Raw genomic sequence first — 12,803 nt, 5'->3', positions numbered from 1 at the left:
TGCATGGAAGAGCTCCCTCCCTACCCGAGGGCTGGCTGGGCACCAGGCCTCCTCCCTGGTTACCTCTGCCAGACCTCAGAAGCCTGGGAGCCCTGGATCGGATGGTCTACTTGCTCTCTCTCCTTTTTTTAACCTCACACCGTCTTATCCAAGCAATAGGACCCCTTCTTCGTTTGGTCTTCTTGCTCCAACGACAGCTGGCTCAAGGGGCAGTCTTGTTGTTCTGGGCATTTTTCATGTTCATTGTTTTCCAGTAGCAACATTCTGTCTCAATTCACATGGACGCTGTAAGAGTAGATTTAACATACATTCTGACATATGGCTCTTTTCGGAAGCCCTACTCCCTCCCCTCTCCGCCTATGCCTTTGCTTGGGCATCTCCTGGCTGCAGTTCGTGTGAGCCTCATACCGAGGGAGCGTCTCCTCCAGTCCCATCATTGCCTCCTTGCCCCGACCACCCCTCATGATCCCATCCCTGGACGCTTTACCTCTTCTACCACTCTGACCAGGAGTAATTATAGCTCAGCTGGCTTAGTTAGAATGATGGTGGCGCTGCGATTCAACAGTTTATTTTTGCAAGAATTACAAATACGAATTTTATTCTGGCAATCTGGCGCTTGCTCGTCCTATAAGGTTATATCCAATATTCACACAACGTTCTTAAATATCGGGAGTTATGTTTGCTTTTGGGCTTAAGGTTACTTTTTATTTCTTTTTTATTGAAAACGATAGTCCTAAGATGAGGTCTAGGTGGCAGAGGAGTTATAGGAGGTGAAACGCTGGATTGGAAGGTTAAAATGATGCCTCTTAACTTCAGCTCACTCTTACCCAACCTATTATATCCTGTTTGCTTTAAAAAAAAAATTGCAGTGTATGTGGTGATTTTTAAAATTTGTCTGTGGTTCTGCTCCCACTTTTATTTGAAATATAGGGAAGCCCAGGTATTCCAGGTCTGCCGGGGCCCAGAGGCCACCCTGGATTCCCAGGATTTCCAGGCATGAAAGGTAATGTTTTTGTGTGCTGCCCTTTGGACGCAAATACAATGACTGAGATTCACATTTTAGGGCTCACACATGTTTACTGAACTCCCAGGGTCACCCCAGACAGTTAGGGTTGGTACAAATAAGCCCTCCATGCTAGAGAAGAAGGAAGATTCCACCAGCACCCAGCCCTGGGGACTTAACAATTAAAGCTATGCCTTAAAGGTGGAAACTATAGGAAAACTAAACAGAAACTGTTAAAGAAAGAAACGTTCTGGTGAGATATTTAGAGGTATTGAGAGGGGAGATTCATAAAATCCAGTTCTCTTAAAGTATGTTCCATGAAACGTTCAGTTACTCTCAGATTTCAGAATAAGACCATCTAGCAACTGGCACTAAGAAGTTTGCACTTTTTTATTTAGAAATTTTTAGTTCTCAAAGGGAAAAATATTTAGGCTTCTTCTGGCGTATATAAGTAAATATTAACACCGCCCTCAAGTTCTGGTATCAAGTGGATACTTCATAGTGCAGTTGCCAGTTAACCTTTGCTAATTGTTTTATTGTATTTCTTCTACGAATTTCATAGTTAGTATTAAATCTTTTCTAAGTAACCAGGTGTAATATCTACATCATGTCAAGATTTTTATGAAAGTATTTATCCAAATCAATGGTTCTTGGTTTGGTACCTTTAATTCATGTCAAAGACTGGGAGAGAAATCTTACCACTTTGATAGTTTCTATCGAAACAGATATTCTATATACTCCTGAGAGTTCCTAACATAATTAACTCTGGAATCTTAGTAAACCCCCAGTAATAAGCTGAGAAAATAGATAACTACAACAACCAATATAATTTACCAGGAAGTGCTAGAATAGGTTTCAATGTCACTTCATACTTTACCTTAAATATTACATTGAATTGGTTTCTGAACTTAAATAGCGGACTCTTAGAAACTCTCCCCCTTCAATGCTAAAGTACAAAATCTTAATGCTTACTTCTAGAATGTATTTTCAACAGATATTAAACATGACTGGTTGGGTCCAAATGAAATGCCAAAACCCATGTGAATATCATTGCTGTCGGCTGTCACAGAGCGTATAACCTTGTCATAACTTCCAGCCTCTATCCTTAGAGTCGATCACCAACCTGAAGAGCTAGGAGACCTATTGTTCTCAGTAGAATCACATCCCCCCCCCCCCCCCCTTGGCCTTGTTTTTAAGGAGAGAAGGGTAATCCAGGATTTCCGGGATCAATTGGACCTCCAGGGAAAGCTGGGCCAAAAGGACCCCCAGGTAAATATTATCTCCTTAGTATTGCCCTCCATGAGGAAAGGCTAGCTCATCAGTAAAGCCGTCATCTTCTTATGTTCGTGTCAACAGGTCCACCTGGAGACCCTGGCACAGTGCAGATCATCTCCCTTCCAGGAAGCCCAGGGCCACCGGGCCGAGTGGGAGAGCCAGGGATGCAAGGAGAACCTGGGCCACCGGGGCCACCGGGAATCCTAGGTGCGGGACTGGCAGCATTGACTTGGATCATGAGGAAGTGGTGGAACCAGCAAAAGATACTTCACAGGAAATGTTACACATTATAGTGTTTCTTTACAATCAGTTTCAGAATTGAGCTCATTTTACTCTTGACCAGCAAATACGAGACCTTGAATCTATCGAAAGCTGTTGTGCATAGTATAAATTTGAGCAAATACACTTAAGAGCACTTAGGGTTTTTTTCATTAAGGTAAAAGTATTATATCTGTCTTCTCTGACAACCGTTAATCTTAGAGCTCTATTTCTAATTGATTGCCTGAATACATCTGACTTCTGGGTATTGATACTTTTCTAACTTTGTACAGCACTTGGAAAAGTAGTAAATACAAATGGATGCTTAATCTTATGAAAGCTTTTCAAAATATTAGTGTATGGAAATTGAACTAACCCCTTTATATGGGTTTAGCATATTGTAAGTCTTCTGAATGGAATTATGCTCTAAGTTGGCTTGAATCACCCGGGAGATGGCATATTACTTTGATCAATACAAGGGCATAGTGAGTTCTGGAACAGCATAAACCAAAATGGCAGCACAATTGTAAAATGCTGTATTTCATACACTTGTAGTTCATTTTCAAGGGGCTTTTTCCCTGGGAACTAGGGTGTAACAACTTGGATGACCAACTGTCCCAGTTTGCACAAGGCTTAGAGTCTGCTCAGTTGGCAGAAATTTCATTGCTGAAACTGGGGAGGTCCCAGGAAAACTGGGAAGGCAGACGGCCCTACCTTTTATCCTATATGAACTATTCAATACGACGCTGACTCTTTTTGGTTTGTTTTTATTGGTGTTTTTTGTGCAGGACCCTGTGGGCCAAGTGGTAAGCCAGGCAAAGATGGAAAACCAGGAAGGCCGGGACCACCTGGAGAAAAAGGCAACAAGGGTTCTAAAGGAGGGCAAGGTGAGCGGCTGGCTTGTGTCCTCCCCCCCCCCCCCCCGCAGCGCTGTTTCAATAGATGGAGGAGTCTCGCTTGAATATGTGGCTACCGCAATAATCTAGGTCTCATTTCTTTCTACCTCTTCACTAGGCAGATGTGCTCCCAATCTTTAGCCTGCGGACAGTTATACCTCATGGAGCACTGATTCTGTTTTCAGAAAGGCCAGTGCTGTTTTTAATTTATAGGAGTACTTAGTTAATAATATCTACTTATAGGAGTGGTAACAGTAGAGAATATTATCTTGACATAAATAGAGAGCAACTCCATATCCATATGTAGGAAAGCCGTGTTTTAACTGTGTCATTCTTGACTACAACCCAACAATTCCTGTGTATCTTGGGGAAGAAAGCCTCTTAAATATTTAGTCTGAACATAAGCTATATGTTCATCTGGATCCAAATCTACCTTCTGCAGAACTTTCGAAAGCACCTCCTAGAAACTACCTAGATGTCCCAACCTTATTTTTTAGAATTGCTGACTCTGTTAACATGAACTTCTGTGATTTCCCAACTTACTGATATATGCCCAGATCTACTATAATAAAACTACGAAGTCCAGAGATTTGAATCTTTAAAAATTCAAATATAATGTTAATATTATGTTAATTTCATAATAATGTATAATTTAGTATTGTCATGAGTGAAAGTTTTTCAAAGTGGTAAAAAAAAAAAAAAATAAGTCTTACTAATAATTCTATTAATTAAAAAACGTTACTGACCAAGTCAGTGTTTCTGAATGGGACTGCAGTGAGAGCAAAGGTGCTATATTGAGAATTAGTAAGTAGACATAGTCCTAATGCTATCCAAGGCCTCAGAAGAATGAGAAGGAGATCTCAGAGTGAAACAGCGCTGGTCTAACCTGAGCGCCTGGCCTCCCTTGGAAATGCAGACTACCCGTGGATCACGCTTATTTGCATAGTCACTCACCTGGGCTTCTAGAAGTCACGCTTAGCTACTCACTTCTCAGTTCCCGTGCGGAGACCTGAAGGGGTCTTCTGCTTGGAGCCCGGTGTAGCCCTCCGTGAAAGCGGGCACATACGAGGGACCCTGAAGACGCCTTCCCTGTCTGATATATTTAAAACATGGCAATCTGACTTTGCAAGACGACTTGGAAGAATTTAGATGTGGCCTATTTTTAATTTCAAAGAATGAGCCATGGACCCAGAAGATAGGAATAGGTGGGGAGACTAAAACATAATAATAATAATACTGGGGCTTTTCCAAATCCTCATGAAAAGTATTGACTTATACCTGGGACTAAGCTTGGGCCCTGCCTGACCGCGTGGCATGGTTGGTTAAGGGGAACAACGCCTCCCTTGCCTCGATAGGCAAAATATCCAAGTCTCTGCCTGTCCTCAGAACTCTGAAGAACCATCACCCAAGTCAGGCCAGGGTGGGGGTCAGGGCGCAGTGGCAGCGAAATGGGTGGGGGTGAGGGGGTGGTCAGCCTCCGGCAGTACCATAAACAGGGGATATCTGATGAAAAAGGGTCGTGACGGATGTGTGTTAATGAGCCTGCTCCAAGTGCAGAGGAAATACAAAGCAAAAAAGCACTTTGGCTTTTTAACTCATATAAACTCTTATCACAGAAAAACAGTCTTCTATTTTTATTTGCCTTACTAATTGATCCAAACATTCTTGACGTTTGCCCCTTTGAGAGGAACCGTCAGTGTTTTCCATGTTCATTGAAGCTGTGAAAGCCCGTGTCATTTATGTCTCCCTGGATAGATTTTCAAATGATAGATATTTGATTTCTTGCTCCCTGCACTGTAGGGCACATTGATCTGTGCATAAAAGATGTGCATAGGGCCTACCAGAGGCAGACCCCTGTGCTAGGCCACCGGGAAATACCAAATAAAGACCTGATCTCAAAAAATCCATCGTAAGATATACACTTATACCTATAACAGGCACTGTGTGCCCTTAGTCAGCATTTAATAATATTGTTTGGACATTTTATAAGCCACTGTCCCTTGTGACTCCTTTCTGTATTTGGGGCTCAGCAGGCATACACGGGCATTTAAATCAGCCCTTTGGAACAACAGGCGTGAGGCTGTTTGTGTCACAGCGTGTGCAATGTGTTTCTCCAAGGGCCACCTGGATTTGATGGACTCCCAGGTGTGAAGGGGAAACCTGGTGACGTCGGACCACCTGCGGACAGGACAGCAATGAGAGGCTTTATTTTCACCCGGCATAGTCAGACCACAGCAGTTCCTCCGTGTCCGGAGGGAACAGAGCCGCTCTACAGCGGGTTTTCTCTTCTTTTCGTGCAAGGAAATGAACAAGCTCATGGACAAGACCTGGGTAATGTCACAGTCCCAGTCCCCACTCGCTCCGTCCCAAATACAGATTGTACACTTTTATGGTCTGGGGTACTTCTCTTGGAAGGACCTTGGTATCTTACAGTACTTTTCTAAGAGAGTAAACAAAACATTGGCCTCAAGTCTAATTTTTATTCTGAAACATGAAGATCTTTGTAATTAAAGTATCAAAGGACATACAATATCATTAGTTTCAGGGGTATAACATAGTGAGAGTTCATCTATACACCTTACAAAGTGATCGCCACGAAAAGCCCACTCTCCAGCTGCGTGCGGGTGCTGACTGAGGCTGCCCCCTGGGCGTGGCAGGGCCTGCGGGAGCTGCTTTGGAGGGGTGTAGCCTGGGTGGGTCCTCGGGAACGCCAGGGTGGGGTGAACAGTGTCAGCAAGATTAATGGCCTGTCAGAAATGGCACCTGCCAGTGTCAGACCAGCTCGGTTAAAGAAAGGGGGGGATGGCACCTGCTAGCACCTCTGACAGAGGAGGAAGTGCCAACAGACCTGACCCCCAGCACACACCCTAAAAGTAGTCGACGTATCACCTTCACATACGACCCAGGCGCTTTTCAAACTGCTGCGTCTGTGCCGGGACTCAGAGCGCAGCCTGGGTCTCCTACAGGCCTCGGGCTCCCCCAGGCATAAGCCCTGCTGGTTTTATGGGGGCTCCTCTTCCTGATGCAGGGCCCCCAGGCCGGGGCTCGGATCCCTCGCTCTCCGGGGGTGACCTCTGCGGCTATGATGTCCCTCCCACTTGCGGGTCACTGCGTGGGGAGTGGGGGACAGGGTGGATCCTGACTAGACTTGGTCTCCGCCCCTCCTATCTGCTTCAATGTGGCTTTTTATAATCTGTTCTGCTAGTCTCCAGGTCATCCTCAGAGAGGCTGTTCTGTGTGTAGTTGTAGCTTTGGTGTCCAAGAGGGGAGGGGAGCTCAGGATCTCCCTACTCTGCCATCTTGGACTCGGAGCCAGGAGCCTTGCTCTTGAAGGCAAGAAAGCGTGTCCTGTTCAACAAAAACATTTTTCAATTAAATCACCTATCTGCTTTTCATCTTAAAAGTGACACCTTTTCTAAAGCTTTATCCGGCTATCAGCTATTATATACGTATCAAGAGCTGGAATACTTTGAAGCAAAAGCATGCTTCCAACTGACCCCTGCCAGCCCTCAAGCTCGAGACTGACCGGAAAGTGCCGCAGGAAGAAGCAGGGGCCAGAGGAGGGGGGTCTGCCCGTTGGGGTCTGTGATTTCTAGCGTCACTAAAACGCCCAGAGCACGTTTTGCCGATGACTCTTTTGTGTTCTTTCTGCAGTTCTCGACACAGGTTATGTTTTAATTAGCCTCTACTGAGCAACACTATTCAAAATAACTTTATCTTGCTGAGAGTGATCCCCGGTCTGATGTGTTATTAGGAACTCTTGGGAGCTGCCTGCAGCGATTTACCACGATGCCGTTCTTAGTCTGTAACGTCGGCGATGTATGTAATTTCGCATCTCGGAATGATTATTCGTACTGGCTGTCCACACCGGCTCCGATGCCCGCGGACATGGCTCCACTTACCGGCAGGGCCCTGGAGCCTTACGTTAGCAGGTAAAACCCGATCCCTTAGCTCTGCGAGGGGACCGGGTGAACCGCGGGCAGCACATCACAGCGCAGAACGTGGCGATGCCACCGCGTCCTCGGTTTCACGTTGCAGATGCAGTGTCTGCGAAGGCCCTACGATTGCCATAGCCGTGCACAGCCAAACCACCGACATTCCCGCGTGTCCCCAGGGCTGGATTTCCCTTTGGACCGGATTTTCTTTCGTCATGGTAAGGAAAAACAAACAGCAAATTCATAGTAAAGACTGCCTGTAGAACCCTGAACGCCCCCCAAACGATGGGCCTGTCATCAGTACATGCACTACGTCACAAACATTTGCTTGAAAATCTGAAAATATACCCTCTTTTTTAAAAGCAATAAGCCGTTTTGGGTAAATAACGGAGCATTTGAAAAAATGGACTTCTCGGGAGATTACCAGCAAATTCTAAATAAAACATTTAGAGCTAACATAAGGCTCCAGAATAGCAGCTACAATATAGGTAATAAAATGTCTGTTTTTTTCATGTGGCACATCTTTTATATACACCCTCCCTAACCCTATGGAAACCCTGCAAGGGTGGTTTCTATCATCTACGGATTTGCCAAAAAAAAAAAAAAAAGAGTGATTTCCCCACGGTCTCACAACTGGTAAGGGGTAAGTCTAGGATGTGCACCCAGATCTGTCTGCTCCAAAATCTTCACGCCTTATACTGTTTCCTTTGACATTCCCATGAAGATGGGCGCTAAGAGAAACAGCCTTTTGAAGAAACATTCCCCGGATGTAAGAGCTAAGTGAGGAAGCCTGTGAACCGGCCATCTGTGGGTCAGAGCGGCGCACACGTAGGCCGTGGTGGCCCTTACCCTGTATAGCACCATTTCAGACACTGCTCCCCCCTTCACTCACAGATGCCCATTCCTGCAGTCGTGAATTCTGTACGTACTGATTGAACACCTGCCATGTGCCAGGAATGGCCCAGGCGCTAAGGACCCCAGCAGCGAACCAGAGCTCCTGCTCTCGTGGAGCTTCTGCCCCGGTGGGGAAGGGAGGCAATAATCCAGAAGGCACAGTAACAGCAGGGATGAGTGCAGAGGGTGAATGGTACTGTGAAGGACATAAGGCAGCGTAAAGGGGGCGGCTGTGACGGGTGGGGTCAAAGAGAGCCTTTGGAAGTTTTATTATTTAGGCAGATCCCTGAATGGCAAGTCACACGTGGGGAAAAAGAGCATTCCACGCAGAAGACGGCTTTTATTTTCTTTGCGATGACTGCAGCTCAACTTGGAAAGTAACTGGGGTGTTAGCACATCTGGGCAAAGAAGCCTAAAAAGTTTAATTCATGATTTTTTTTTCTTTCTTTTCTTGCCTTCTATCGCCACCATGCACAGAATTCTCATTCAGCTATTTTTATTGTGCTAGTTCACAAGCGCAGGCTCTGAGGGCGCCGGGCAAGCCCTGGCATCCCCCGGATCCTGCCTGGAGGAATTCCGAGCCAGCCCGTTCATAGAATGTCACGGAAGAGGAACCTGTAACTACTACTCGAATTCCTACAGTTTCTGGTTGGCCTCCCTAAACCCAAAGACAATGTTCAGGTAATTACTCAAAGCCAAGTTGAACCTATGACTCAGCTGCAGAGCGGTTGAAAGGCTGCCTCTGGTGGGTCTTCGTTGCCTGTGTGTTGATACGCTCATATTTTAGAAACCTCGAAGGCCAATAAAACCCTGTTTAGCTCGGCACTTCCAGCTCGTAAGGACCAACCGCGCCAGCAGAGGCGTCACTAGGTGTATTTCATATGTAGATATAAATTTATAGTAAATTATTGAATGAAACCATTAAACAACCTGCTAATCTCAATTTATTGTATTGGAAGACTTTTAAGACAGACTATTTTAAAAATTAGGGATAGTTTTCATTACAAAAAGATGATCTGTATGTTTCCTTAGTGCTACCGAAATATGACTAAAATCATAAAATATCAACATATATACCTTTTCAGAAATACACCTCCTTTAATCAAGTTTCGATGAGCTACAATGTGCATTAATAAAGCTCAAACCCAGTAAGCATTCCCTTTTTTCTACAAATTGATGGTATTTTTTATTTTTATTTTTTCAGAAAACCTATTCCATCAACTGTGAAAGCTGGGGAGTTAGAGCAGATAATAAGTCGCTGCCGGGTGTGCATGAAGAAAAGAAGCTGAGGAAAGCAAAGCAAACAGGACTGTTCATTTTCGTCCTAAGTAACCCAGTAATGGTGCAGAGCATGCATCTGCTTAAGTGTTTTTCTCTGACCGAACAGTATCACTCTGTGACGCTTGGTACAAAGTTTCTCTTTGTCCCGCCATGCAACAAAGCATTTCTTTCAAGTTATCTGTGTTTCAAAGTCCCCTATGGCAAGGCAGTATATTCCATTTGTACCCAATGCACCATCTAAACGGTGGCTATAAAAGTTTGATGCTACAAGTACAGGCCTGTTTGGTCCACTAAATCCCCAAGATTCGCCCCCCTTCGATCCCAGCGCCCGAGACTCAGGGGGGCCGTGTCAGCTTTAGATCCCCCACCTCCTACTTCCTAAGGCTCTGGCTTCTCAGTAGAGGAGATGGGGTGAGTGGAGTCTGAGGCATCGCTGATGCAGCCGGACTTTCAGGTCTGTTAACTGACCTAAGGCTTGAGGGAACCGGAGTTCAACTGAGGTTCAGCGACTGTCTAGGACTTTTAAGCATCCCCAGCACTAAAGCCAAAAGGGAGGTTCCCTGAATGGAATCACAATAGCCTTGGAAACATTGTATGGTTTTGTTTTGTATTCTTTTAAGTGTTTGTTTGTCCAGTGAATTCATTTCACTGCAGGAATATGGCCTGTTTGTTCCAAGTAGGTACGATTTTTACCCTTAGTGAATTAATTTTCATAGAATATTTTTATACTTACACTGAAATGTGTCTAATTTTAGCTTTTCTGGTACCAGTACACCCACACAAATAACAAGAGAACGACTTATTTAGATGTGTGCTTTATCCCCACCCCTGTAAACGTTGGTGCATATAATAGAGTAGTTCAGTAATCCATGAAAGAACGTAAGGCATTTGTTGGCTAATTGGGCTCGGCATATTTTTCCTTTGCTCTAAATATTCTATTTAACTTGAATAATTAGAGATTCCCTTATTACTTCTCTAATTCTTCTTTGGTAAAAATACGTTTTTTATATTCTTTCAAACTATATTGGGAAAGTTTATTGTGTAAAAATCTTGATGTACAATTTGTATGGCTTGGCAGCTGAGTCTTAAAATTTGCTTTTCAGTGTGTTGATACATTCCCAAGGTTACTTCAAGCCATACTCAGGCACAGTGCTAAATTATAGAAACACTAAGAGGAAAAAAAAAGAGATTTGTTTCTCATCTAATATCCCGGGAAAGGTAACTTACTGTTTCTATTAGGAATCCTACATATCTGAGTTTACCTGTCCTAATATTTCATGATAATTCAGCAAACCTCAATAAAGGTTTAGAAATAAAACCTATGCCCAGGGAGAGCCCAGGACTTCTAGCTTCCTCTAGGCTAGCTTTTCCTAGGCACGGCAGAAGCCAAGGTCTGGACAATGTTATGCAAACAAAGATCTGCAAAACATTAAAAACCATTTACACTTGATGGTATTACTATTTGCTGAGTCTCAGAAGTCAGGCATCCTAAGAAAAAGCTCTGAAGAAGTTTCTTGATCCACCTAGGTGGAGTTGGTGGTGCTGATATTTAAATTCGGGTTTTATTGCTTTGATCTCAGTTGCTTTGGAAGTGAAGATGTGGCCCCAGAGGACACACGGTCCGCACCCTCCATTGCTTGTGTGACTGCTGTCAAGCCATTTTTACATTTACACGAAGAAGCGCTTTCTACTCAGATTACTTATTTAGACTCACCTAATACTAAGACTTTTTGCTCCAAAAATATCCTACTGTCCCAATTGTACTGTAATGGCACAGAGGCCTGACGGATCTCCACAAACCCTCTCCAGATCACTGGTTCTCAAAGTGTGGTCCCTGGGCCAGCAGCATCTGGGAACTTGTCACAAATGCAAATTCTAGGGCCAACCCCAGACCTCCAGAATCAGAAGCTGTGGGGCTAAGGCAATTTCCAATGCACGCTAAAGGTTGAGAAAAACTGCTCTAGACAAACCGCCCAAAGGACAATTCTACAGGCAGTTACCGGGAATAGCTGGCTACAACTGTTCCACCTGTGCCTCTTTCAAGTCCAAAATCACAAATGAACTTGAGGTTATCAAACACTACGAAGGAAAAGCCCTAGATTGGTGCTAATGCCAAATGACTGGCCTCTGCTTGTCCCCTAGTCTCCTGCCCTCTCATCAGTGTTTAACTTCTGAGGAAGACAAGTGATGCTAAATTCCAATGAAGCCATATGAAAAGCTGCTCAGTCATACTTCTAAGGCTGAGCATTAAAACACAGCTCATGTACATTACTTCCCAGAGTAGTAGCTTTATAATCTATGAGTAGTTTATAAAGTTATGAAGATTTAACTTTGCAGATAAAATGTAAATAACTTCTTTTAAATGTGGGGCTTCCACTTTGGAATTTCACAGTGTGCTCAGAGGTCTCTCTTTTTGCAAGATACATATTATTAAGTAACTTATTTATAAAAGTATTACAATAATACTAAATTTGAATTTTATTGCTAATTTAACTTACAAAGATTTTTCTATGTATCAAATGTAACTTACTACTACTAAACTTAATACTTACTCTATAACCAAATGAAATATATTTAAAATATATTGACTATTTTATATATCTTGACAAAATTACAATATTGTAATATACTAATATTTCTGTAATTATAGCTAAAATATAATTTTATTGTGTTACCTAATAATAAAATTGAAAAAATTATATCTGGTCTTATTTTTTCACAATGGAAATAAATTTATTTTTTTAATTTTAAAAATATATTAACTGTAAAAACAATAGACTATAGAATTAGCACACTGTGGACACATTTTCATATCCAGAGACAAGAACTAATCATTATTTGCACAGATTTACTACAGAAGTCAATGAATCCGCAATTGATGGACACTTTATTTTATTATGGACATGTTGTATATATTTCATACCACAATTTGTTAAAAACAACAAAAAAAAGTTCTCTGTGGACCCAATGTCTAGGAAGAAGGAGAGAAAGAAAACGATTAAAAATGGGGAGTCCAGTCAAAAGGGGAACAGGCCAGTAGCGTAGCTGTAGAAGCAGAAGGTACAGAGCAAGGGGACAGCGGACACTGAGGTGGGGGCCTTGAAAGAAGGGGGACTTGGGGGACAGTGAAAGGTCACTTTGGAAGTTTGAACCTTGGAGACTAAAAATATAACCTTGGTATTAACTGAAAAAGGAAACTCAGAAGGTATCTGGACCGAGACGAGGGAGAAAGTGAGTTTGAAGCCCTTTGGGGACCAAAGC

General features: G+C 43.3%; 1 protein-coding gene across 1 annotated transcript in view; it reads left to right on the top strand.

Annotated features, from left to right (window-relative positions):
* Nucleotides 1-12,232, top strand: part of COL4A3 (collagen type IV alpha 3 chain) — a gene marked incomplete at its 5' end in the record, with an annotated part of 107,774 nt that extends 95,542 nt beyond the window's left edge. Inside the window, 9 exons of the mRNA XM_081142862.1 lie at nucleotides 931-1,003; nucleotides 2,201-2,272; nucleotides 2,360-2,485; nucleotides 3,325-3,423; nucleotides 5,551-5,763; nucleotides 7,187-7,364; nucleotides 7,471-7,585; nucleotides 8,770-8,942; nucleotides 9,466-12,232. Coding sequence (XP_080998988.1) covers nucleotides 931-1,003; nucleotides 2,201-2,272; nucleotides 2,360-2,485; nucleotides 3,325-3,423; nucleotides 5,551-5,763; nucleotides 7,187-7,364; nucleotides 7,471-7,585; nucleotides 8,770-8,942; nucleotides 9,466-9,550 — 1,134 coding nt within the window. The 3' untranslated portion in view covers nucleotides 9,551-12,232. The remainder of the gene's footprint in view (nucleotides 1-930; nucleotides 1,004-2,200; nucleotides 2,273-2,359; nucleotides 2,486-3,324; nucleotides 3,424-5,550; nucleotides 5,764-7,186; nucleotides 7,365-7,470; nucleotides 7,586-8,769; nucleotides 8,943-9,465) is intronic.
* Between the last annotated feature and the right edge of the window lie 571 nt (nucleotides 12,233-12,803).

Source organism: Miniopterus schreibersii (assembly GCF_964146895.1).
Source record: "Miniopterus schreibersii genome assembly, chromosome: 7".
NCBI classification, from domain to species: Eukaryota; Metazoa; Chordata; class Mammalia; order Chiroptera; family Miniopteridae; genus Miniopterus; species Miniopterus schreibersii.
Note: the sequence above shows the minus strand (reverse complement) of the source record. Positions and strands in the feature narration are given on the sequence as shown.